Source organism: Gymnogyps californianus, chromosome 5 (assembly GCF_018139145.2).
Source record: "Gymnogyps californianus isolate 813 chromosome 5, ASM1813914v2, whole genome shotgun sequence".
In the NCBI taxonomy this organism is placed as follows: Eukaryota; Metazoa; Chordata; class Aves; order Accipitriformes; family Cathartidae; genus Gymnogyps; species Gymnogyps californianus.
This window is the reverse complement of record NC_059475.1, coordinates 29,302,871-29,325,047: the sequence shown is the minus strand read 5'-3', so window position 1 is coordinate 29,325,047 and position 22,177 is coordinate 29,302,871. Positions and strand designations below refer to the sequence as shown.

At 42.0% G+C, this 22,177-nt stretch overlaps 1 protein-coding gene across 1 annotated transcript in view; it reads left to right on the top strand.

Moving 5' to 3' along the window:
- The window catches only part of RPAP1 (RNA polymerase II associated protein 1), a 42,492-nt gene that overhangs the window by 15,733 nt on the left and 4,582 nt on the right, over positions 1-22,177 (top strand). The window contains exons 8-22 of the mRNA XM_050897577.1: positions 1,622-1,770; positions 2,193-2,291; positions 2,751-2,852; positions 3,641-3,808; positions 6,153-6,335; positions 8,100-8,234; positions 8,414-8,593; positions 10,598-10,755; positions 12,091-12,270; positions 13,061-13,262; positions 15,226-15,335; positions 17,207-17,402; positions 18,343-18,492; positions 18,977-19,119; positions 20,514-21,318. Coding sequence (XP_050753534.1) covers positions 1,622-1,770; positions 2,193-2,291; positions 2,751-2,852; positions 3,641-3,808; positions 6,153-6,335; positions 8,100-8,234; positions 8,414-8,593; positions 10,598-10,755; positions 12,091-12,270; positions 13,061-13,262; positions 15,226-15,335; positions 17,207-17,402; positions 18,343-18,492; positions 18,977-19,119; positions 20,514-21,318 — 2,960 coding nt within the window. The remainder of the gene's footprint in view (positions 1-1,621; positions 1,771-2,192; positions 2,292-2,750; positions 2,853-3,640; positions 3,809-6,152; positions 6,336-8,099; positions 8,235-8,413; positions 8,594-10,597; positions 10,756-12,090; positions 12,271-13,060; positions 13,263-15,225; positions 15,336-17,206; positions 17,403-18,342; positions 18,493-18,976; positions 19,120-20,513; positions 21,319-22,177) is intronic.

The window sequence follows — 22,177 nt, the reverse complement described above, 5'->3', positions numbered from 1 at the left end:
TCAGTGCAAATGTTGCATTCACGCTGTCAGCTTGTGTTTCTGTTAAGGGATTTCTCAGTAGCTGAACAATTTGCTGATGCCTTGGAATATATATCTGTCTTTTCTTGTTGTCAAGATACTAATACTAAGGGCTGGTGGTAATATTCGTAATCCTATTTGTAGAATGATTAACTCAACCCTATCAATTTAGTGATTAATGGAGAAAACAATTTGTTGAATTAGAAAAGTCAATAGATTTCATTTTTCTGCTGGTTTTATTTCCTCTAGTTTTGCACCTACCACCCACAAACATTCCACTTTCTTACATTTCAGAAGCTTTTTCCTTCTCTTCAATTAAAATGTGTGCTGAGCCTTTGGCTGAAGTTCTGCAGAACAGCTTTCTGGCTGAGGAAGATAACTCTGTGCTTGGTTCCTTGCCTGACTCAATACCACATTGATCATAAGGGTGAAGCCTCATCCTAGAAAGGATGAGTGCCCTTCCTGAAATTTTATCTGCTAATTAGAGGAAAGTAAAAGGTTAGGTTTCAGGCCAGTTATCAGCAGGAAAAGATCTGATGAAAGAAGAGCATCTCAGTGGGACTCGTTGTTCCTTGCAAGAGAAGACCAGAGCACTAGGATTAATAGCTGCAATGCAAATGACTTCTGGGCTGCTCCAGTAGGAGTGGTGGTGCTGCTGCTGCTTTTCATGACCTCAGACTGCCTGTTCCTGTCCTTACATGTGATTTCTCTTGAGATAGCAAAGACTTCTTAGCTCATCTCTTCTCATGCTGGTATGGGATAGTATCCTAGTAGCAAAGCATTACCTTTCCTAGTGTTCAGATCATTTCCAGTTACATCTCTCCTGTCCCTTCACTTGTGAGATTCTTCCACATGCTGATCTGTCTCTTTCCTAGGGCAACTCTTGTGATGTCAGGCATAAATGTCTTGTTTCTCAAATTTTTCTAGTCAAAGCTCTTTATAAAGTTAAATCAGTAATTTCTTCATTTAGTACTTGCACCTTTGAAATTCTTGTTCAACTGTCCAGTTTCCCCACTGAGCTGTTTCTCAGGCAAGCTGTGTAAATTTTCAGCTGTTTTGATCTTTTCTTCCCAAGCTGATCTCCTCAAGCCTTTAGAGGGGGACACAGAATGAAGAGCAGCATTGCAAATGCGATGAAAGCACTAATAGTAGTGTTTGTGCTCTCTCCAATGTATCTAGGCTGATATCATACTGGCTTCCAATAATTTGCTTGGACCTCTCTGCATTAATACTTTTGAATCATTTCACATCTCCCCTAACACCCCCCTCCTTGGATGATAGTAGTTTGCTTTCTCAAAAGTAGGGCTGATATTATTTTTCTGCCCTGGTTCTGATCACTTTGCCTTATTTGTGTCCTGACTTCTGTTCAACTTCTCCCAAATTAGCCTTGTCTGTGAATTTCATTACAGTGCTGTTTACTGCCTCTTCTAGCTCTCATGAAAGATGAAAACAGCTTTAAACCTTTGATGTTTATGCGTCAGCCAACAGTCAGTTTGAAAATTGTTTTCTTCTTATTTTACATGAATCCTATATTTGATGCAGTCTTTAAGCCAAGTAGGTTGGCAAAGAGGGAATAGTATTTTCTTCATCTCTGCCTTGGAAGGTAAGACGGCCAATTTCCCCACCCCCCACAAAGATGATGATCTGCCTGTGAAGCCCAAGAAGGAATGGATTCACATGGACAATGTGGAGTTTGAGAAGCTGGAATGGATGAAAGATTTGCCCTCACCCCGGCAGAAGAAAACCAAAAAGGTTTGAAAGCACAAAATGATATTTTTCATATTTATGTCTGGCTCATGCTTCTCAGCAGTAACAGTTTTGAAGGCTTCAAAAACTAGTCGTCTAGTTACTCTGTAAGATTTCATCAGGCTGAGAGATTCCCCAGTTTCTTCCACAGGGTGGGATGATACGTGGTCAATTCAGTCTGTAGTGTGTGTGTCCTACAGACTTCACTGTAGGAAGTGAAAGTCTATCAGCTGTAATCTGGGATGAAACAGGTCTGAAAGCTAAGAAAAAAGGAAAGAGGGGAGTAAATTTTTTTAAGAATTTGAGGCCTGACCTGGGGAGTTTTTGAACTGTCACCTTCCAGCAGTTGATGTAAGAAGTGATATTTTAAGTGATGGAGTGGAAGGCAATAGAAATAATCTTTTTTTCCCTCCACCCTTTTGTTGCAGGGAATGCAAGCTCGATTCAGTTTAAAAGGAGAATTAATTCCTGCAGATGCTGATTTACCGACACATCTAGGCCTGCATCACCATGGAGAAGAGGCAGAGGTAGGTGTAATACAGTAGAAAGGGCACACCCATTTCTGTTTTCTGTGTTTGACTCAGCAGATTCCTTTTGTGTCAAGGCTTTTTAGTGACAAAAACCTTAGGAAAGTGTAGATGGGTGATTTTCTTTTGAAATAAGCTCCTGAAGAGAAGTTGGGTCTGCATGCATTAACTGCTTTACTTTCAGAAAACTCCATTAATGCTTTTTCTCTTAATGCCATTAGGGATCTGCGGTGTTGGAAAAAGGTGCGCATACATCCTTTTCTTAAAAAGTTCAGTTTTCTCCTGTTGCATCAATGATTAGAATCTGTTTTGCAATTGCCACAAAGCAGCAAACAATGCTGCGTTGCAGTTTATCTCCTGTTACGCAGCATTTTACAGTTAATCTTATTTTGAGGGGCCTGTTTTTACCTATAGCTGAGGTGGTTTTTTTGTTGGGTTTTTGTTTTTTTTCCCATTTAGAGGGCTGGTTATTCTCTCCAAGAGCTCTTTCATTTGTCTCGCAGCCAAGTTACTCAACAGAGGACACTGGCTCTGCAGGTCTTGGGTCGTATTGTTCAAAAGGTAAGTCACTTTCCATGGAATTCCTCCCCATAATTCAAGTTGCTGGTGGATCAGGGCCCAGATTCTCTGGTACTAGTTGTTTGCTTTTGACTATTGAATGAAGGTGAGCAAAATCACCAGCAGGGCATTCTTTTTCACTGAGGATCCCCTTACTCTTAGAAAAGTTAAGTGTTGGGACATAACAAACTGAGTTTCAGGTTTCTCTGGAGGGAGGTGCTTCCAAGTGTTGTTCAGCAGCAGTGCTGCAACTTCAGTTCTGTTGTTGCTTTCGACACAAGTTATTTTTTTGGTGTTACTTTTGTGACAAACCTATCCTTGGCAATGACCCTTTCACTCCTGTTGTCTGAGCCAGCTTCATGATGTGCTTTTTATGTAGGAGGTGAGAATGAACCAGCCTACTCATAGAGCAATGTGCCAATAGCATAAAGCAAAATGAATATTTACTTCTGTGCACATTTCCACCTAACTCTTAGGGGAAGTGCTAACCTTCCCTCCAATGGCAGTGGAGGCAGAGAAGAAGAAAGTGTGGTTTTGAGAAGAACAATGGGGCAGAACAGGGTGAAGTCAGAAGATGGGTCCAGACTTCAGAAAGAAAGGTTTCCTGCATTAAGGAACTGGAGTTGCATGCCTCTGTAGAATGAAAGGAGGAGAAAATAAAGGAAAAAGACCTGCACACAGTTTAGCTGCTTTGCAGTAGAAATGGGAAGAGGCAAACATGCACAATGTTGAGATGTACACAGTTGAGATGAGACAGCTTTAACACTGGCTCTGTGTGGCATACATTTCAGGCCAGGGCTGGAGAGTTTGCCCCCTCCTTGAAGGGCAGCATTCTGCGTCTGCTGCTTGATGCTGGGTTTCTCTTCTTGCTGCGCTTCTCGCTGGATGATGCAGTGGATAATGTCATGGCAGCATCTGTTGGGGCTCTCCGGGCTCTGCTGGTGTCACTCGATGATGAGGTGAGACAATCAGTGCCTGGGTTTGATTTCATGTTGAGCTGTTAACAGGAATCAGAATGAGAAGACATGGTAAGTAGCTTGAACAAAGGCTTGCTGGATGAGTTAGCTTAATGGTCAATAGAATGCCATTGCTGTGCTTCAGTACAGACGAGGGAGTGTGTTATCCCAGTTTGAGAGATTCAGGCATCTTTTCTCCTGTTTGAATTATCTCTGCCTCATGATTAAATTCAGTGCAGGCTGCTGAGGTTCTCTTCCTTTTGACATCTTTACAATCTAGATCAGGCCACTACTAACGTATGTGTACAATTTAGATTTTTTAATATGGCCTCTTATGTTGTTGGCTTCTTGTTTTGTAGTTTTCCTGCTTCTGAACAGATTAAATATTCTCCCTGCTTTCCCTTATGCCTCATAACGATGCTGTCTTTTTCTCTCATTGTCCATTTTCTGCTGTTCTCATGTGCTTTTCTTATGCTGATGAATACCTAATTTCGCCTTGTCATGTGTCTGTTTTCTTGATGCTTTTTCTCCTGTTAGAAGGTTGAAACTTCTTTTGAGTCTTCAGAGATACTAGAGAGCCCTGAGCAGCAAGATTAAGATGTCTTCGTGGTTGGACAGAAGCAGTCCATTATAGGCAAAGCATGCTGTGGGCTGTGTTTCAGGTTCCTTCCATGAGAGCTGCTCCTGTGTCAGACTGCAAAGGGGCTGGTGATAGTGAAGAGTGGGTAGATCTCAAGAAGTCCCCTGCAACTTCTCCCAGGCCTTTAGAGCTATCCCTAGTGGGGAGGCAAGAGAAATGAAGGACTAGGTAACTTTCTCCACATCTTGCTCCTTTTCTAAGCTATGAGCCTAATGGTGTTCTGCTAGATGAGTCCTGCCCACCCATGGTAGGTAATTAATGCTATGAATCAGCTTCTTAATGTGCTTTTCTTTCTTCTGATATTACTCTGGTTTATAACCGTCTGCAGTGCTCTGATTCTCAGATCAAAGCTTGTGGCGTGATGTCTTGTATAAGCGGGGATAGCTGACTCGCTCGATGCCAAAAACAGCACTGAGTGCCGTGTCAGTATATCGTCTCATTCAGAGAGTCCTTCCTAGAGTCTCGTGCGGTGCAACTGCAGTGTGTCAGCGGGTGATGTTGCAATGGGCGATGGTCTCCTCTCTCCCCGCAGTCTTGTGCTGCTGAGTTTCAAAAGGTCTTTGAGGAAGGGACAGGGCTGGAAGTCTGGTCTTTTGCTCCAGGATTTATAAGACAAACAGGATTTATCCCCACTATAAACACAGAAGATCAACACACGTAAAAATCATGTTGTCTGAAGGTTTTGTTCATTCATCAATGGCTATGGGAAGGAAGCACCTTTCTCTTTTGTTTCCTTTGAAGACCTAGATACTGTCTTGTGCTTTTCCTTCTCTTGGTGAAAGGAAGGCTATAGTCCCGAACTCTGTATTCCAGATGGAGTCATAGCTTCATTCCCTGAAGTCAAGCCTCTTCTGATCATGTCATTCACTCACTTACCAACTTTGTTTAATACCGCTTTTTTTTTTAATGTCTGATAATAACTTGCGCTTCCTTGGCACTTGCATTTGAAATATTTCAAAACAGCTCAGGGTTTAGTTGAAGTCTACTGCTTCTTTTCTGACTAATGTGGTAGTTAGTTCTGATTGCCAGTTCAGGAAATGGAAATTTAAAGCAGTTAAGTAGTGCGAGCATTTGATTTGGCTGTCTTTTTATATTCTAAAACATTTTGGGGGAAGTAGGTCTGCTATGGGAGCAATCTCCTCTCTGAAGAGTTGAAAGCTCACTTTTTGCAGTATTGCCCTAGAACTTGAGAGTATCTGAGACTGTCATTAGCTCAAACAAAAGCCAAACAAACATGAACAAATACACCAGGCAGTCTTTATTTTAACATACCAATTTTTACATGACCATTCTGTATTATTTGTGACCTAAGTTCCACACAGGTCCAGAAATGGGAATAGAGCCAATAAATGCCAAATTCCAGTTTAACTTCTAGAGCTTTGGTGGTTTGTTTATTTATTTTTATCTTAAATGTTTTCCAGTTAAGCTGCATTTCTGTTACCTGTGTAGTGAATTTAATTCACCTCACAGTAATTGCTTTTCATGGTTTCCCAAGTGTGTGTGGGTCATAGGTTAAAATCACTTCCCTGAAAAAGCATTGCATTCTACTTGTACATGTTTAGAATACCCTTTATTGTGTTCCTGTTTTCCTGGGGTTAGGTGGGAATCAATAAAGCATTCCGTAATCAAAAGCATCCTTGAAAATTTTTTGTCTTCCATGATTTCTTTGTGAGAATTTTATTTTATTTGCTTTTACTCTCCGTATAGAAATATCTTGATTGGACTTTCTCATGGTACCAAGGGATGGCTGCATTCCCCTTTGTCCCCAACAATGAGGAGGAAGAAGAGGAGGAAGAGGAAGAATTAAATGGAACAGAGAAGTCTCAAGATAAAAAATTAAAGGATGAAAACAAGCCAGATCCAGATGTGGCCCGATATGATGTTGTAAAGGTAAGCACAGAGCAAGACCCGAAATCTTTTTAGGAAAATAGGCTCTGCACCGTGGCTGTGTGTACTGTTGAAATGTCCACCCTGCTGTGTATGCTATTAAGAACATTCTGAACAAGAATTAGAACTCTTCCCTGGCTGTTGGATGTTATGTTTCTGTCATACATTACCAGGAGGGTAATTTTATTGATCTCTAAAAATGTTAAGACTTGACCTGTGTGATTTCAGTATCATTAAGTATCTCTAACTTCCTCTAGGGAAATTGGCAACAAGTAGACTGATGACCTTGTAAGACTTGCTGAAAGACTGCATACAGACATGATTTTCAAGCTCGCTCACTTGAGCTAAAAGTGAAAAGGTTCCAGCCATTATTAAAGTGTCTGTATGCACTTTTGTAAAGTTAAACAGGAGCATTACAGCTAGATAGTTCAGAACTAGTTAGATTTGTACAATGACATTCTTTTTGTATTTGACATAAGATGGCTACTGAGCATTTCCCCAATTTAATTCTTCGTATTTGCATTTCTCAGATAAAGAGTTACAGCATTTGGACGGAATTCCTCACATATTTAAGCCTAATCCTACATTCCTGATACGAGATCTGAAAATAGCAATCTTTATCTCAAACTCAGCCTTGGTGGAGCTGATGTAACTCTCTGCCTGTTGCAATCATTAAAACCTGTGATCTTAGTCCACTGTGCTTGAGCCTGTGTTTGAATGGCACTTGGTTAAAAGCTTCAGTGGGCAAATGAATTACTGTACTTGGGCATCTGGTCTTGTTTAGAGGCTTCATGATTTCAGATGTATTCTACTAGGTGACACTGTTTAAACAGCTTAACAGAAGAGTTGTAGATAGAAGACATGAGATCAGTTTGTGATTCTGGAAACAGTTGCGTGGTTCAGCATAATGGATTTTAACTTTTCCAAGTGGCCTGAATTCAGAAGATACTTGGGATAAAATTCTCCACTGTTCCAGTTGTGAAATTCCATTTCACACCTGCTTATTGGCTGTTGGAACCCAATTACTCCACACGGTTGGAAAAGGAGTATTTAAACTAGCAGCTGAACTCGGTCAGGCCTAGAACTACAACCTTGCTTGGCTGCAACTTTTAAAAAGTATTGGTGCTACGAACTCAGGTGTTACGGAGTTGCCTTCTCCCGGAACTAGGAATGCATAACACTGTCACTTAAACTGAAGATTTGTTTCCTGGCACCGCCACTGACCATGGTCTTCTGCTCTGTGAACCATAAAATAAAAATCACATCATCTCTCTGCATCTCTCTTCCTACTGCAAAATAGGAATTCACGTCTGTTCTCGGCTTCTGTCAGCTTTCTCTGACATAACAGGTACTATCAGACAGAGTGCTGTATTAGCTGGAGGTGGTGTCTAGCCAAAATGATTCAAGGAGCATGAGAACCCTTTTCAGCCACATTAGGTTTTAGTAGTCCTTTATAGGGAAGGTTATTTTCCTATTCCCTGTTACTTACAGTTTCATACTCTGGAAAACACAAGTATCCAAACCGCACCAGTGGTCTGATTCAGAACAGAAGTTCAGTTGTTCCTGCTCTCTTGAGCTAACTCTTGTGCATTTGCTAGCGTACTGGCGAATCCACAGAAACTTGTTTCTTTGTTTCCCCACTGGTAATTTTAAAACTGTCTCTCCGCAGAAGATGTAATTGAATCTGCTTTTGTCTTCCAGCAACTGCCGTTCAGAGAGCAATCGTTAAGAGCATAATGGAATTTTTTTTTTTTTTTCTCCTTTCAGGGACTTTTGAAGACACGGATCCAGCACCGGCTGAGGTACATCCTGGAGGTGGTACGACCTGTTCCAACAGTAGTCCTGGATATACTGCATATCCTCACCCACATAGCAAGGCACTCCTCTGAAGCATGCAGCCAGGTAAATCTCCCATTGTACAGGAGCTTGGGAATGGTAGAGAAAGGTTTGAAAAAGGGAAGAAAGAAGCAGGTAAAGTTATGGCAAGAACATCAGACAAACCTGTGTGTTTTGCATGTCTTCTGCATGTCTGCATAATTGTGTACCTTTAGTTATTTGTGCTGCCTGCCATTTCTCTGCAGCTGCTTGACTGTCCTCGGTTGATTGAGACCATTGTCAGGGAATTTCTCCCTACTCGGTGGGATCCCCAAGTGGCTGAACCAGGGTGTTTACTCACCAGCCTCCACGGAGTTGCTTGTGCCACTGCTATGAAGTTCATCAGAGTGTTGGCCTCTGGAGGCCGAAATGCAACAGCCAGGCTGGTGAGTGATTCTCGGAAGAGCTTTTCTGATTGCAAAGGCTTTGTTCTCTATGCCTTACTTTCTAAGTAAAGATGGAGGATTAATTGGAGGTGACTGAGCTGAAGCTGAAATAATCATTGTGAAGAAGGTGCATATGTGTGTTTTGAAGGAATTGTTGACGGCATCATTATTATGATGCCTTCTGCTGTGTACCAGTAGAAGAGCTGTCCCAAGGTTTTCTCTGCTCTTTTTTTGTTTTGTTTTACGTAGCACAGTTATGCAAAATCACATGGCACAGCTCAGTGATAGTGACCAATAGCAGACGTTTAGAGCAGACATTGGTGTGTGGTGCTCTGTACTCTCCCGTGTTCCATTGATAGGCAGCTTAGGACTGTATAAACCAGAGATTTAATCGCTATCCTTGTGTTTTACAACCCTGGTTGAACTTTGCTGCCATTCATTTGTCTTAATAACTCTGAGGTCATTTATCAGTATTTCCAACTCCTGTTATCTACTTCTGGACAGGTTTTCCACTTCAGAGATAATTGCATTCACTCATACAGGTCATCACACTGGTGCTATAAATGCATAACATCTACCAAGAGCAGCACCCATTACAGTGCAATGAGCACCTCTTAGGGTTTTTGGTTCAGTATTCTTAACAGCACCTAATAAATTGCCATCCAGAAAATTGCTGACATCAGCAGAACACCACCAGTCTGTGCCATAAAATACATAGAATAATGTGCTGATAATGGATAGTGGGATATTTAAAGGCTGTAAGCGGTGCTAGGAACATAATAGAAAATCTCTCAATTTTAGTCTGGTTCAGGCTCTGTGTACTCCAGGTGTTTCAAGGCTTGCAAAAATTGCTTACAAGGTTCCTGCCACTCAGGCTTTGGTTCTGTTGCACTCTCATATGGCTTGTTACAGGCACTTAAACATGCGAATGGAAGATAATAAAAAAATAAATCAGAATCATCAATGTAGGAATTTAAGCTAACAACAAAATTCTTCCATCTTCCTCCTCTGGAAGTAAATTTGACTTTGCTTTCTGTTCTGTAGGAGGGGTGTCAGAATTCATAGTTTGATTCATCAGCTCCTTTGCTTTCTTGCTGGTGTGCATTGATTTCCCTACAAAATGTCTCTAAAGCATTTGAATTTTAAATGATCTATAATACGTCCTTGTGTTGTGAAAAAGACATTGTTATCTCATTTGTTTAGGCAGAGCACACACAAGCTTTTGTATGTGTTGGAGAGGGAAAGAGAAGCTCTTTTTTATGGTTAAGCAAAAATACCCAGTTGTTGGGGAGGATAAAAATTATTTCTAGAGAACTGCAAATGAGTCATGTCATGCTTAATTCAATACTAAAATAACCTCAGGACATTTCCAAGGCATCAAAATTCTATAATCTTATAAAAGTAATAGGCAGGAGGTACCCTTTTTATAAAATAAACACAGAATCATAGGAAGATTTAGGTTGTAGGACCTCTGAAAGCCATTTAGTGTGACCTCCCAAAAAGAATATCAGCATCAATTCAGTACTTTTGTATACAGTGTTTTTCATAAGATATATCTTTACATGTAATCTTGACTAATAGAGTTCTATTTATGACTACTTAAAGAAGGATAATTTTTTTTTTTTTTAAATCAGATAAGTGCTGCAGAGAGCATCCAAAACAAGAGTGTGTGTGGGCTAGACAAACCTCCATCAGGAATGATTTTGGTGTAGTTGATTTGTATTGGGAATGGATTAGGTAACACCTAGGCATCCCTTCCAGGAATACTTCTCTGTGTTAATAGCCATTGACCATTTATTGATCCTTTGTAGTATGCTCCTTAAGATTACACAAGATAAAGACAGATTTGGATAGTGCAAGAGGAGTTTAGAATGAGCTGAATTGAAATCTGCAGCTCTTCTGGTGTGTCAGAGTAATGAGGTAATGATGCATGCAACTGATGTCTCGTATCCCTTTGTCTTTTTTGTTGTTCGTTCTTTTCTTTTTTGTTTGTTTGTTTTACAGCTTAACAAATATGAAATGAAAAGTCGGTTAAGTCGATTTGTAGCTGAAGACCCGCTGGATCTGCTCCTGCCAAGGGAAGAAGCCATCAGGCTAAGCACTGAAGCCTTCCGGTTGTGGGCTGTGGCTGCTGGCTATGGTCAGGCCTGTGATCTCTACAGGTACAGCCTAAAGCTGGAGAAATGGGGGTGGAGGGCACAACAGAGAAAATGGACATCCTGTTCCAGAGGGGCAAATACAGGGATCTCCAGGCTCAGTCTCTACTCCCTTCAGGGAGTCTTAGTTCCCTTTCTGTGGCCTCCTGCAGTAAAACTCACAGTTTGTAAAGACATTTGTGTTGTACTGTCTTTTTCTGGTTGTTCTTTATCTCCTGTGTTTAAACACTGGTATTTTGTTGTTTCTCCTCTATACTATCGGAGATCACCCTAACTTTTTAGGCCTGCATCTTTTTCCCCTTGAAGGCATGAGTAATCTGTGCTTGTGTGACATCAAGACACATAGTTTGCAGCACACCTAGGATTGAATCTGATGATCTAAAGGCAGTCTGTGGGCAGCAGTCACCAGCATGCGTGCTAAGTGAGGCAGACTGATGCAGACAAACTGCATGCTGCCTCGACTTTCAGTTCAGTACAAGTTCTTGTGCTTGACCATCAAGGTCTGCACTGGGATAAGTCTGACCTACCTTAAGTATTGAATCTTCTTCCTGTAACTGCACTGACTTGGAAGCACAGAAATGGCTATGGAGTTGCTCTGAAGAGGAGTAAAATGGAGGCAAGTATTAAGTTTCAGAAGGGAGATTCTCTCTCCACAGCAGCATTTTGTGTTCTCCAGCCCAATCAGGTGTATTGGTTAATAAAGAGTAAAAATTGTATATAATTTTTTTAGCGCTGTAAATAATGTTGAGGAAGGAGAAACAGCAGAAGATTCCTTAAACTTGCATGATTATCACTGTGGATACTTTGGCTGAGAATTTGAGAACTAGGGAAACAAAGAATAAAATAAAAGTAGTTTTTCCAAGAGATTACTGGAATGCTTGGAAGCAGAGTATTAGGTAGGTCCCGTTCAGATGAATTTGGAGTGACAGTAGTCTTCGTCATTTTTTTTCCATGTCTGTTTATTTTTGTTATTTTGGTAGTGGTGATGGTTCTCATAATCTCATTTTAGCAATCTTTATGTGATGGGAAGGTGTAAAGAAGATAGAGCCAGGTTCTTCCAGTGGTATGAAGTGAAAGTACAAGAAGCAATGGGCACAAATGGAAATAAAGGAAATTTCACTTAAGTGTAAGAAAAATTCTTTTACTGTGAAGGCGATCAAACACTGGAGCAGGTTGCACAGGAAGATTGTGGACTCTCCATCCCTGAAGATACTAAAAATCCAACTGGACATGTTCCTGGGCAAACTTGCTCTAGCTGACCTGGCTTGAGCAGGGAGTTGAACTACACATGATCTCCAGAGACCCCTTCCAACCTCATCTATTCTGTGATTCATACTATAGGGATCTCTACCCTGTGCTGGTGAGGATACTACAGTCCCTGCCTGAGTTGCTCAGCACTTGCTGTGGGAAGAGCCCTATGATTGAGTTGTCTGTCCAGCGAGCTACAGCAGTAGTTACTCTGCTGATACATGTGACACAAACAGCAGGCTACGCGACAGAGCTGCAGGCCAAGCTGAGCAGGTAGGCCCTCTCTGTCACCAGTTCTGTGTATCTGAGTAGTTGGCATCCTGTCTTCCATCTCTTTGGTATAGAGACCTGGCTATCACCTTTTTTTTTTTTTTCCTTCATTTTGGATGGTTTACTGTCCCACATGTGAATCCCTGCATGGTGGGGTGTATTCCCTGTGACACAAGGTCAGAAGTGGTATCTAGTCTGACAGCTGTATGCCTGCTAGCCTGGTAAGAGGCAGGAGTAAAAATCTGCATTCAGCTGTGGGGCAGGAGGGCAGTGTTAGCCAAAATGCCCTGCTGAAAGGAGCTAGGAAGCTCCTTTGACCTTCCCTTTGGGGAAAAGAAAGTAACCTCCCTGAGGTTTGGAGGAGAACCTCTCTGCAGAGACCAAGATGGGTCAGGATTAAGAGGTTGTTGGTTTTGATAGACATCAAAGCAGTAGGATTTGCTGAAGACACAGGTACTTTTTCTGGTGAAAAGCAAGAAACTCTTTAACTAAAGCTGGATACTGAGGTAGCATGTCTGGTAAAACTAGAGCATAGCTCAAGGACAGAGTAGTGCAGGTGAAGAAACTTCAGCTTTCATGAGTAGATTCTGCATTCATCCTTTCTGCCTAAATTGATTTGGTCTGGTCTGTGGGATTGTGCAAAGACTTTTTTTTTCCCCTAGTGGCTGTTGTCGGGTATCGCCTTCCAGACTACATGCAATTAGAAATCTTGCTATCAAAAATGATGATTTAGAGAGGAAATTGTTTCTGAGACATATTTGTTACCCTGTGTCATTCTTCCATTGTGTTTCAGTAATCACTCAGAAGATCGTGAACAGATTCCACCTCCTCCAGTAGCATGGAATGAAGTGTCAGGCTTACAGCCCTTCCTTGAGACCAGTCTGAAAAAATTCCTCCAGGAGATATCCCAGACAGAAACTTGGCAAACTCTCCAGCCTCTGACCACAACCTACATGATCTACTTGGGAGTTTATTACAGTGCTTGCAGCCAACAGGTAAGGCCTGAAAATACAGGTTGTCTTTTCATCTCAGTATCATCAGCTTGTGTATTACCTCTGAAAACCTGAACTTACAGGCAATGCTGCAAAAGGCAGACGTTGAGGCATCTAGCTGAGGACTAGGTTTTGTTTACTACAGCTCATATATAGGCTGCGTGGCATTTAGGGTCAGATAAGTCTGCTGATCCTTCACATTAGCAGTGCCAAATATCACTGTCTTCCTTTCTTGTCCTTTCTTCCTTTGGGCTCAGAGTCTCAGTCAAGGTATGTGGTAGTGCTGTGACTATTTTGATTTACTGTAGAGATCCAAAGCATGAAGCAAATATGACCTAATTTAGTTTGGCAGTCCTTTCTCCTTGTGGGCTAAATCAATTTGCACATTTTTGCATTTGCTGTGGTCTGAGAGCTTACACGTGGACAGCTACACTGCAATAATCTGGTTGGAAGATTGAGCGTTGAGGGTCATGCCATATGAACTTTGGATAGGAAACAATAAAGATAAACTGATTTGCTGCCCCACTGACATTCAAGGTCAAATTCTGTAACCGTTACAGTTGTAGTATGTGACCATCTTTTAAAGTGAGCTTTCTGAAGGTGACACATCACTGTGATGCTGTTGAAGAATAATGTCTTATACTTTAGCTACCTTGAAGATTCATGTTCTAAAGGTAAATGCAATTTTCCTCTTTACTGCCCAACTGACATGCACGCGTTCTGACCTGGGAGAGCTGTCTTCAGGGTGTAGGGGTAATTTAATGGCTGTAGTTATTCACACTTCTGCAACTCTTCTGAAACTTACCCAAACCAACTGAGTTTTAGTTGTGGCTGGGGTGGAAACCGCCAGTATCTTTCAAAGATGTCTTCAGTGCCCTAAAGGTTGGTAGTACCCTTCACATGCTGTCCTTAGGTGCTGAGCATTAGAGAACCAGGATAACCAAGAGGTTAATATTCATTTTTAACCTTTATAGATATCCCAGAAGAGTGGCTGACAAAATAATTTAAGTCCTTGAACTATGACATAAGATTTTTTTTTTTTATTTCCACTTAAAAAGAAGTTCAGTCATCTACCTGTGGTTAGCTAATCTGGTTAAAAAAAGAAGAATAAAATTGCATGTAGCTCGTTTGAATGGACTAGTGGAAAAAAAAATAAACTTGTATAGTAACTAGATTAGTGTATACTGGAACCTTCTTGGAATATTTTTGTTAGACTACTAAAAACTAAGGTTAACATCTTCATGTAGATTTTACTGATTTCTGGAGGAGGATTTTACCTGGGGGAAAATTAGATTTTATGTTATGGAAATGAGTATTTCTGTATCCTAAAGCAGCATTCTAATGAAGGGAAAGAACATTAAAATTTGCTAGTATGTTCCTTCAACCTGGAATATTGCTTACTAGGGTCGGAAGAATTCGGATGGTTCTCTAAAAGCCACAGATCCTCCTCTGTGCAGTGTTCATCCACAGTCATGCTGTGATGGGTAGGTCAATTGCACTTTATAGAGTTGATTTTTTTTTTTTTTAAATAATTTTTTTTTGGAAACCCTCATGGTGCCACTCTGCTTTTTCAAGGTAGTTCTGATCACCTTTGTGCCATCTTCAAGTTAAATGGAAAGATCAGCACGTAGATGGTACGGGGAGGGGGGTTTAGCCACTTGAGGCAAGTTTTCATTTAGGGAATCTTGATCCCAAGGATCCTATACCTTACTTCCAGCCAATTAAGAAATCTCTGTGATGCATTTTAATACTTGAGTGCAAGAACACCTTGAGGTGCCAGCTCTCAGCTTCCACACTACCAGCAGTGAGGCCAGCTCTAACCTAGAGCAGTACCACTATGTAGATGATGTGGTCTGGCAAAAAGATGATAAACACAGAGAAAGCAATTAAATCAATCTGTCTTTTTGCCCTCACTGGAATGCCTTCATTCACCATCTTTTCCTGTCTTTCTCTGTGTCTTCTGCAGCCATCAGTCAATCCAATTGACTGCTTAGAGGAACTGGAACGTTTGACATCTGAAGTGCTGCAGCCCCTTCTCAGCCAGCCAGCCATACACAGCATGTGGGACTTGCTCAGGTAAAATCATTTCACTGCTAAGATGGTGTTGCCAGAAGCTAAGGGAGCCTCATTTCTATACTGTACTGTGTAGCAGTTTTCCCCTTCCCATTTCTTTTCCCCTGTACATATGTGCGAATCATAGTGCAGTAGGGCTCTGTCTACACCCTGCTTTGTCCTCTCCCCTCACAGCAAAAAGCATGATGGCCACAGACGTTCTCCAGTTCCTCCTTTCCTACTGGTGCTGCTGCAGAGTCTGCATCTCTGCCCTTCCATGTAGCTGTGTTTTTCATATCAATTTCGGATTGATTTTTAGTGACTCTTGGCTTTGATTCTTCTTTGGTTTCACTGGTTTAAAAAACAAAAAAAAAACCAACATCAGTTTGAGTCCCTCTTGCATTGGGGAGGTGAACGTGTGTGTGCATGTACTGTTTATGTGCTCTGTGTGATGCTGCTTATATAAAACAATTTAAACTAGACTCTCATCTTTAAGCTCCTGCAGAGCTTCACAAAGGCTTTGAAAGTGCTGCCAGGAAAGTGAAAGGCCAGATACCAAACTGTTCTTTCAGACATTGGAATAACATAAGCCTTGTCTCAGGCTCTGGGAACTGTTAAGCACTGCAGATATTGTCTTTCTGCTGTAGAGGGAGCCTCCCTACTAGCCTGTGATCAATCCTCTGGAGAGGGGGAACCTAAAAGGCCTAACTTGTAGTCAGGGAGACATCAGGTTGCTTCTGAGAACATCTGATATAAGGGGCGCTTGAAGTCTTTGGTTTTAAGTGGTATTTGAATGATCACCAAACAGTTTGGCCCGTGTTCTTTCATGACTGAGAACTGAGGTCTGAAGCTCTCAGCCCCAAAGCTTCCAACACAAGGGCACTAATTAGACCCTTTCCTACCTGTCCTTGAGGTCTGAAAACAATGGGTTTGGTCAGGCTGTAAAAGCCCATCAGCAAGAATTCTCATAGGCTGTTCTTAACACTGGCTGGTAAAAATGAGGAGTCAGCTAATCTCTGCCTTAATATTTTGACAATCTTGTCTAAATGTTCTGGGCAGATTAGGGCCAGGAGTTCAGGGTACTCTGTGAGCCCCAGATGTGTTCACGCATCTGCTACATGGTAATGCCAGTGGAAGGAAGAGCAATGCATTTAAAGAATTAGTTCTCTGTCATAGAGTGACGATATGGATTTCTGACAGGATTTGCCCTATTGCCCCATTACTGTTGAGCAACATGGTTATAGTTCCTCTTCCTTGTAGTGGTCTTGCCTGTACAGACATGGTATGTCTGGTGTGGGCCCCACAAGCACTGCTAGTATGAAAAGTTCTAGTTTCGCCTGCAGAGAGTGAGCACACACACAGAGTGGTATGCATGTTCATGTATGTTAAAGCTAGGTTCTTTCTGAAATAGACTTTAAAAATATGCATTTCATGAGTGTATAAGGGGCAGCACTTTTGCAATGTCAATTTTAGATATAAGCTGGCTTTTTGGCTTTGCCTGCCAGTTTATTATTGAAATGTCTTGAGTGAGTGGGCAGCTTTATTAGCCTCGTTTACGTGTGTACATGGGGAAATGTGTATTTTTTTTTTTTAATCAAAGGCTGAATGCTTTCAAATGTTTGACATCAGAGATGTGTCACTGCATCGTATTTCTGCACGTCATGAACAATTTAGCTGCAGATTAGAATTCACGACAGCTCACTGGCATTAGCTTGTATGGCGACAGTGCTTACTTGACCAACCGTGATACTAGGTTTTTTTTCTTGCACAGTCTCTGGGGCTTCCATTTTACTGCAATGTGTGGCACAGTTCAGATAGTAACATTCCTACAAGGTAATTCTTCAGTAATATGAGTGCTTTTGAGCTGACCCCTCTCTCTTTATCTGTTCACACAGGCCATGTTCTGCTTTGTGCAACCCTCTGTCATGTTCCCCAGCACCAGAAACTGTCTTCAGCATTGCATCTCTGAGTTGCACTGGAGGCAAACCTCCTTTGAGCCTGGTTGGCTCCAAGTCACCTTTCTCCTTCCTCACTGCCCTCCTATTTCTCATCAATAGCATCACTCACATTCACAAGGGCCTGACCAGCAAGGTAAGAATAGACTTTTTCACTGTCATTTCTAGGTAAATGATGATGTACTTGTGAGGGAGGTTAGTATTTGTATCTTCCCAGGCTTAAGAGTGATGTTAGTAGGACTATTAAAAAGGAATTGTTGTGTATTTTTATTTTAAAAATACCAAAGTACTATAGAGAGAAATACCTCCATTTTCAGAACAGATGGGACGAGGATCTGAAAAGTATCTTCTGTCTTTGAATTCCAATATCCAGTTGATACTGGGAAGCTGGAATTATAGAGCAGGTGATGAATGATGATGACGCTTAAAGGATGAATTTATAAAGAATGTTGAGAAGCATTAAATGACTGTTGTTTAACTAAGCAAAATAAATAACTGAGTGTCAGAAGAGGAAGGGCATGGTTGAAGTGTATATAACAAAGAAAAATGGGATAAAATTAAACAAGAGAATGAGCGCTACAGTGACTGAAGAGGTTTCTTCCCACTTCTGGTTGTCCTGAATTTTTAGAGTGAAAGTGTCATGGAAGAGTGCAAACTCTGAAGAAGAAACAGCAGAGCCCTAGAGAGATGGAGTACCTAGCATAAGCTTTCTCAAAGCCTTCCTCTGTCACCTTATGTTGAATTAGCTGACTAGTTACTAATATGAATGTCTGGCCAGATGAGAGGAAAAACATCTCAAGCCACTGGCCAGACATCTGCCTTACAAAGCACTGTGGAAAATGTAGGCAGTGACTGTTGGTTACCTGCAGTGGGGATGGTCATGATGGATGCAGGTGAGCCCTGAGGCAGAAAAGCAGATATTTATCAGGCTATTTTTAAATATGCCTTTTGGAGTAGCCAACAGGAATCCTTACGTGAGAAGGTAGGGGGTAGGCCTTGGAGAGGGCTATGTTTTACTTTCCTCCAAGCATGACCTGTCTTAGTAGTATTTGTCTCCACTTCTGATTCCTTTATAGTACATCTCTGTGCTGGGCTTCAGAGGATTGAAGGATTATCTGCATCAAAGCTTGCAGACCGGACCTCCCTCTGTAACTCCCTCATCTGCGTGGATCCTGCGCCACGAATATCATCTGCAGTATTTTGTGTTGGCGTTGGCTCGGAGAATGGTATCATTATTAGTCCTTTCATTTCTCTCACCCAAGGAATTGACTTCCCCCTGGCCTCTCCAGCTCAGTGTGTCAGACTGGCAACTGGTCTCTGCATCCGTGTTCTTTCTCATATCTGACTTAGGTCTGGTGACTTCAGCTGTCTTTTATGCCTCATTAGCAAACAATGTCTTTACAGTTACTCATGTGGGGATGTGGGGACTTAGATCCAAAATACTTTGGATGGCAAAATTATATTTTTGCCTGTCTTTGGGCTAGAGTGAGAACAAAGTTTTCAAGTGTGCTACTAAAAAAGATGTCTGACTATCTAAGACAATCAGGAGAAGCGGAAAGATTTCGGTATGAATGCTGACAGTTCTTGCAGTCTGCCTCAGTCTCTCACTTTCCAGTGAGATCTGTGTCTCGGTTGACCCTCCTGTCCTTGTTGATTGCCTTGTTGGCAAATGATATAGTGCTTTTATCTGTTGTTTTGTTTCCTGTACAGGCAGGCACTTCTCCGGATTACGCCCAGCATGCCTCACTCCATCACTGTGTTGCCATGGCATTGCTAAGCCGTCTGTTGCCAGGGAGTGAGCATCTGGCTTATGAGGTCCTACTGGATCTTGCCTTTAATCCAGAGTTTCTTCCGTAAGCTTTGCATTTTTTCCTTTCTGTAGTCTGGTACATGGGAAAACTTGGGAAAATTGAAAAAGCACATGTTGGCACTGCAATTTTGTCATAATTTTTGGCCTTTAATAGGGCCTGTGTTCAAATTCTAGTTACTCGTTGGCATATTCTCCAGTCACAGAGCCTTCTAATCAGACCAGCAGTGTGGTTGCAGATTTCTCTCCAATGTACCAGTGTTGAGAAATGTGACCAGTTTCTTTTGATCTTGTCTGTGGCAAGAGTCCTGTGATTCCTCATAGAACTGATTCTCACTAAGGCCCAGCATCTGCTGTCCTGAGAGTAATGAGTCTACAAAATACGTGGTAATTTGACATAGCCTCAAAAGCTTATTAAATCTTCCTCAAACCCTTATTATACAAGTTCTTACACAAATTTTTTCTGATTTGATAACTGTGATGTCTTCCATCTTGCACTGGAAGAAATCATGAGCATCTCAAATGTGAAGCCTCCCATGTCTGGCCAAGAAAATGGTAGTAGTTTATCTTGTTCATCACAATCTCTTTGAAATTTGCCATGGTGCATCCCTGTAGGAGGCTGGACCAAGGTGCTGCAAGGAGATACTATAGTTTTCCAGAAAGAAGGGAAGTTTGTGAGTGGGTTTGTTTGTCTGGGTGGTTTGTGTGTGTTTGGGCTGGTTTTGTGTGGGTGTTGTTTTGTTTGGTTTTGGTTGGTTGTGTGTTTGGGTGGGTTTTTTTGGTTGGGTTTTGTTGGGGGTTTTTTTTTAGTTTTGTTTTTTTTTTTTTTTTTTTAACTACCTGCTATAGAGCTACCATTTTGTGAGAATTTGGCAAGTAATCGGAGACCATGGTCAGTCTCTGGTCTGAGATTGTGGCACGTGGATTTGACAAACACCTCCCCTCCCCCCCCACCCCACCCCTCCCAGCCAATTTCTACCTACCAGTCTGTATGGTTCCCCCAACCTTGCCCCTGCCAGCTGCAAAGGTACTGTTTTGAGCATTGTCTTACTGATTCATGTAGACCTTATATGACATGCAGTATTTCATCTTAGCACCCTGACAGCTGTGTTGGTAAGTAGAGTGCCTTTCTAGACAAGGGGTTGCAGCTTCCACACCAGACTGCTGGCATTGTGTGGAGGTTTTTCATGGCAAGGCTTTAGTGTTGCTAACTCCAAATGTAGTTCTGTGAATTCCCTGTAAATACCAAGATAGCTGATGCTTTACAGGCACTCAGTGTTATCACAGCTGAATGCTGTAGAAAGTGGTGCGAGTGCTGTGCATATACTAGTCTTCCTGATCCAGGAAGATTGTAGAGATTAATTTCTGTGGTGTTTTGTTTGTTTGGTGTTCTGGGGTTTTTTTTTGTTTCTTAAGCTGATGTTTGTCTTTATCTTACAGTGAAGGGAAAGCTGGAGGGCCAGAAGCAGCTGACTTCTCTGATATCCTGCATCTGGGTACCAGTGCCAAACTGGCACAGCCTGGCTCTGCGGCAGCATTTTTTTCAAAGGCTACTCGTGGTGCCCTGCTGAGAGAATCATACCAGAATCTGCCTTTCATCCGCTCCTGCTACCTTTCTCATTTTGTCCACTTGCAGCCTACCGTTATGCGTTCCCAAGCATCCTACCAAGGACGGAATTACCTCATCCAGTCAATGCTGCTTCCTGAGGTCAAAGGGCCCATCCTGCCTTCAGACTGGCCATTCTTTCCGCTTATCAGCCTCTACAACAAAGTGACTAATGCAGAGATGCGTGGGGCTGTACTGAACTCTCTCCCACTTGATCTCATCAACACTGTGACCTGGAACCTGCAGTGGGTCTTGTTGCTAGAAACCTGGCGTGCTAAAACCCTTCAGAGTATCCCTACTGCTGCCAAACTTGCCCGGCTTATGTGTGTCTTCCTCACAGGCGGTGACCTCTTTCTAGAAGCACCGATCCACCACTACACAGCTGCCCTTCTCTCTGTGTATTGCCAACCCAAGGCATTGGACTCCCTGAACTTGGATGCTCCTCTCCCTGGTTTGGCATCCTTCCACGATCTCTATATAAGTTTCCTGGAGCAGTTTGAAGGTGTCTCCTTTGGAGATCCCCTCTTTGGAGTCTTTGTTCTTTTACCTCTACAGAAGCGTTTCAGTGTTCATCTGCGTCTCTCTGTTTTTGGGGAGCACACAAGTATCCTGCAGGCACTGGGAGTGCCGCTCCACCAGGTAATCCTGGCTTATGGTAGTTGCCTGTCACTGCATATTTCTGGGTTACTGGGCTCTTGCCTGTGTTTCTCCAACCTTGATTTGGCTATCCCTAGCACTTCCCCTTCTTCCTCATCCCTCCTTGTGCAGTAGAATAATCATGCTTTCTTTGCTTAGAAGCCTTTCACTCTCTCTGAAGAAAGTCTAGTGCATGGAATGTAAAATAAAATAGGAATGGAGAGCAATGTTCTTTTGATTTAGGGCTGTGACAGCAGTGTATACCTTTTGTTGTTGTTGTTTCTCTCTCTCTTTTTTTTTTTTTTTTTTTTTTAAACAGCTTGATTGATTGTAAGTCTGAAGAACAGAGTTCAGCCCCTGTAGGTGCAGGCCCTTGTCACGTAATAATTTTCAGAAACCTGTTGAACTTTGTTTTGAGAGCAGATAGTGTGTATATGTGGAGGGCAGGAGCTGTGACGTTGTTCAGTCTTCAGGGGAAACTGTCCCACGCCCTGCTTGGTCTAATGATTGAGAACCTCCTTCTAATTTATAGCCTGTATGTATGAAGGGCTAGTTTGCAACCCATGTTCTTCTGCCAGCAATTACCTTTCCCTTAAATAAGTCTTTTCTCACCTTTGTGAGAACCTTTTCCTTGCCCAATGCATGGCCAAACAGCCATTTTCCCTCTCAACCATGTTTCCACGTTTAGTTATACTGGAGTTGTGCTTTGCTGGGTAACTCAGCAAGAAAATTTGATCTGTCAAGTGCAGGACTGTGTTTCTTTTGAATGAGCAGAGCACAGGAGATGGAATTTAGCTGGCTTTAAGGTCTATGTCAGTTGACAGACAATACCTGATCCAGCCTAAAGTTTGCTAATACAAAG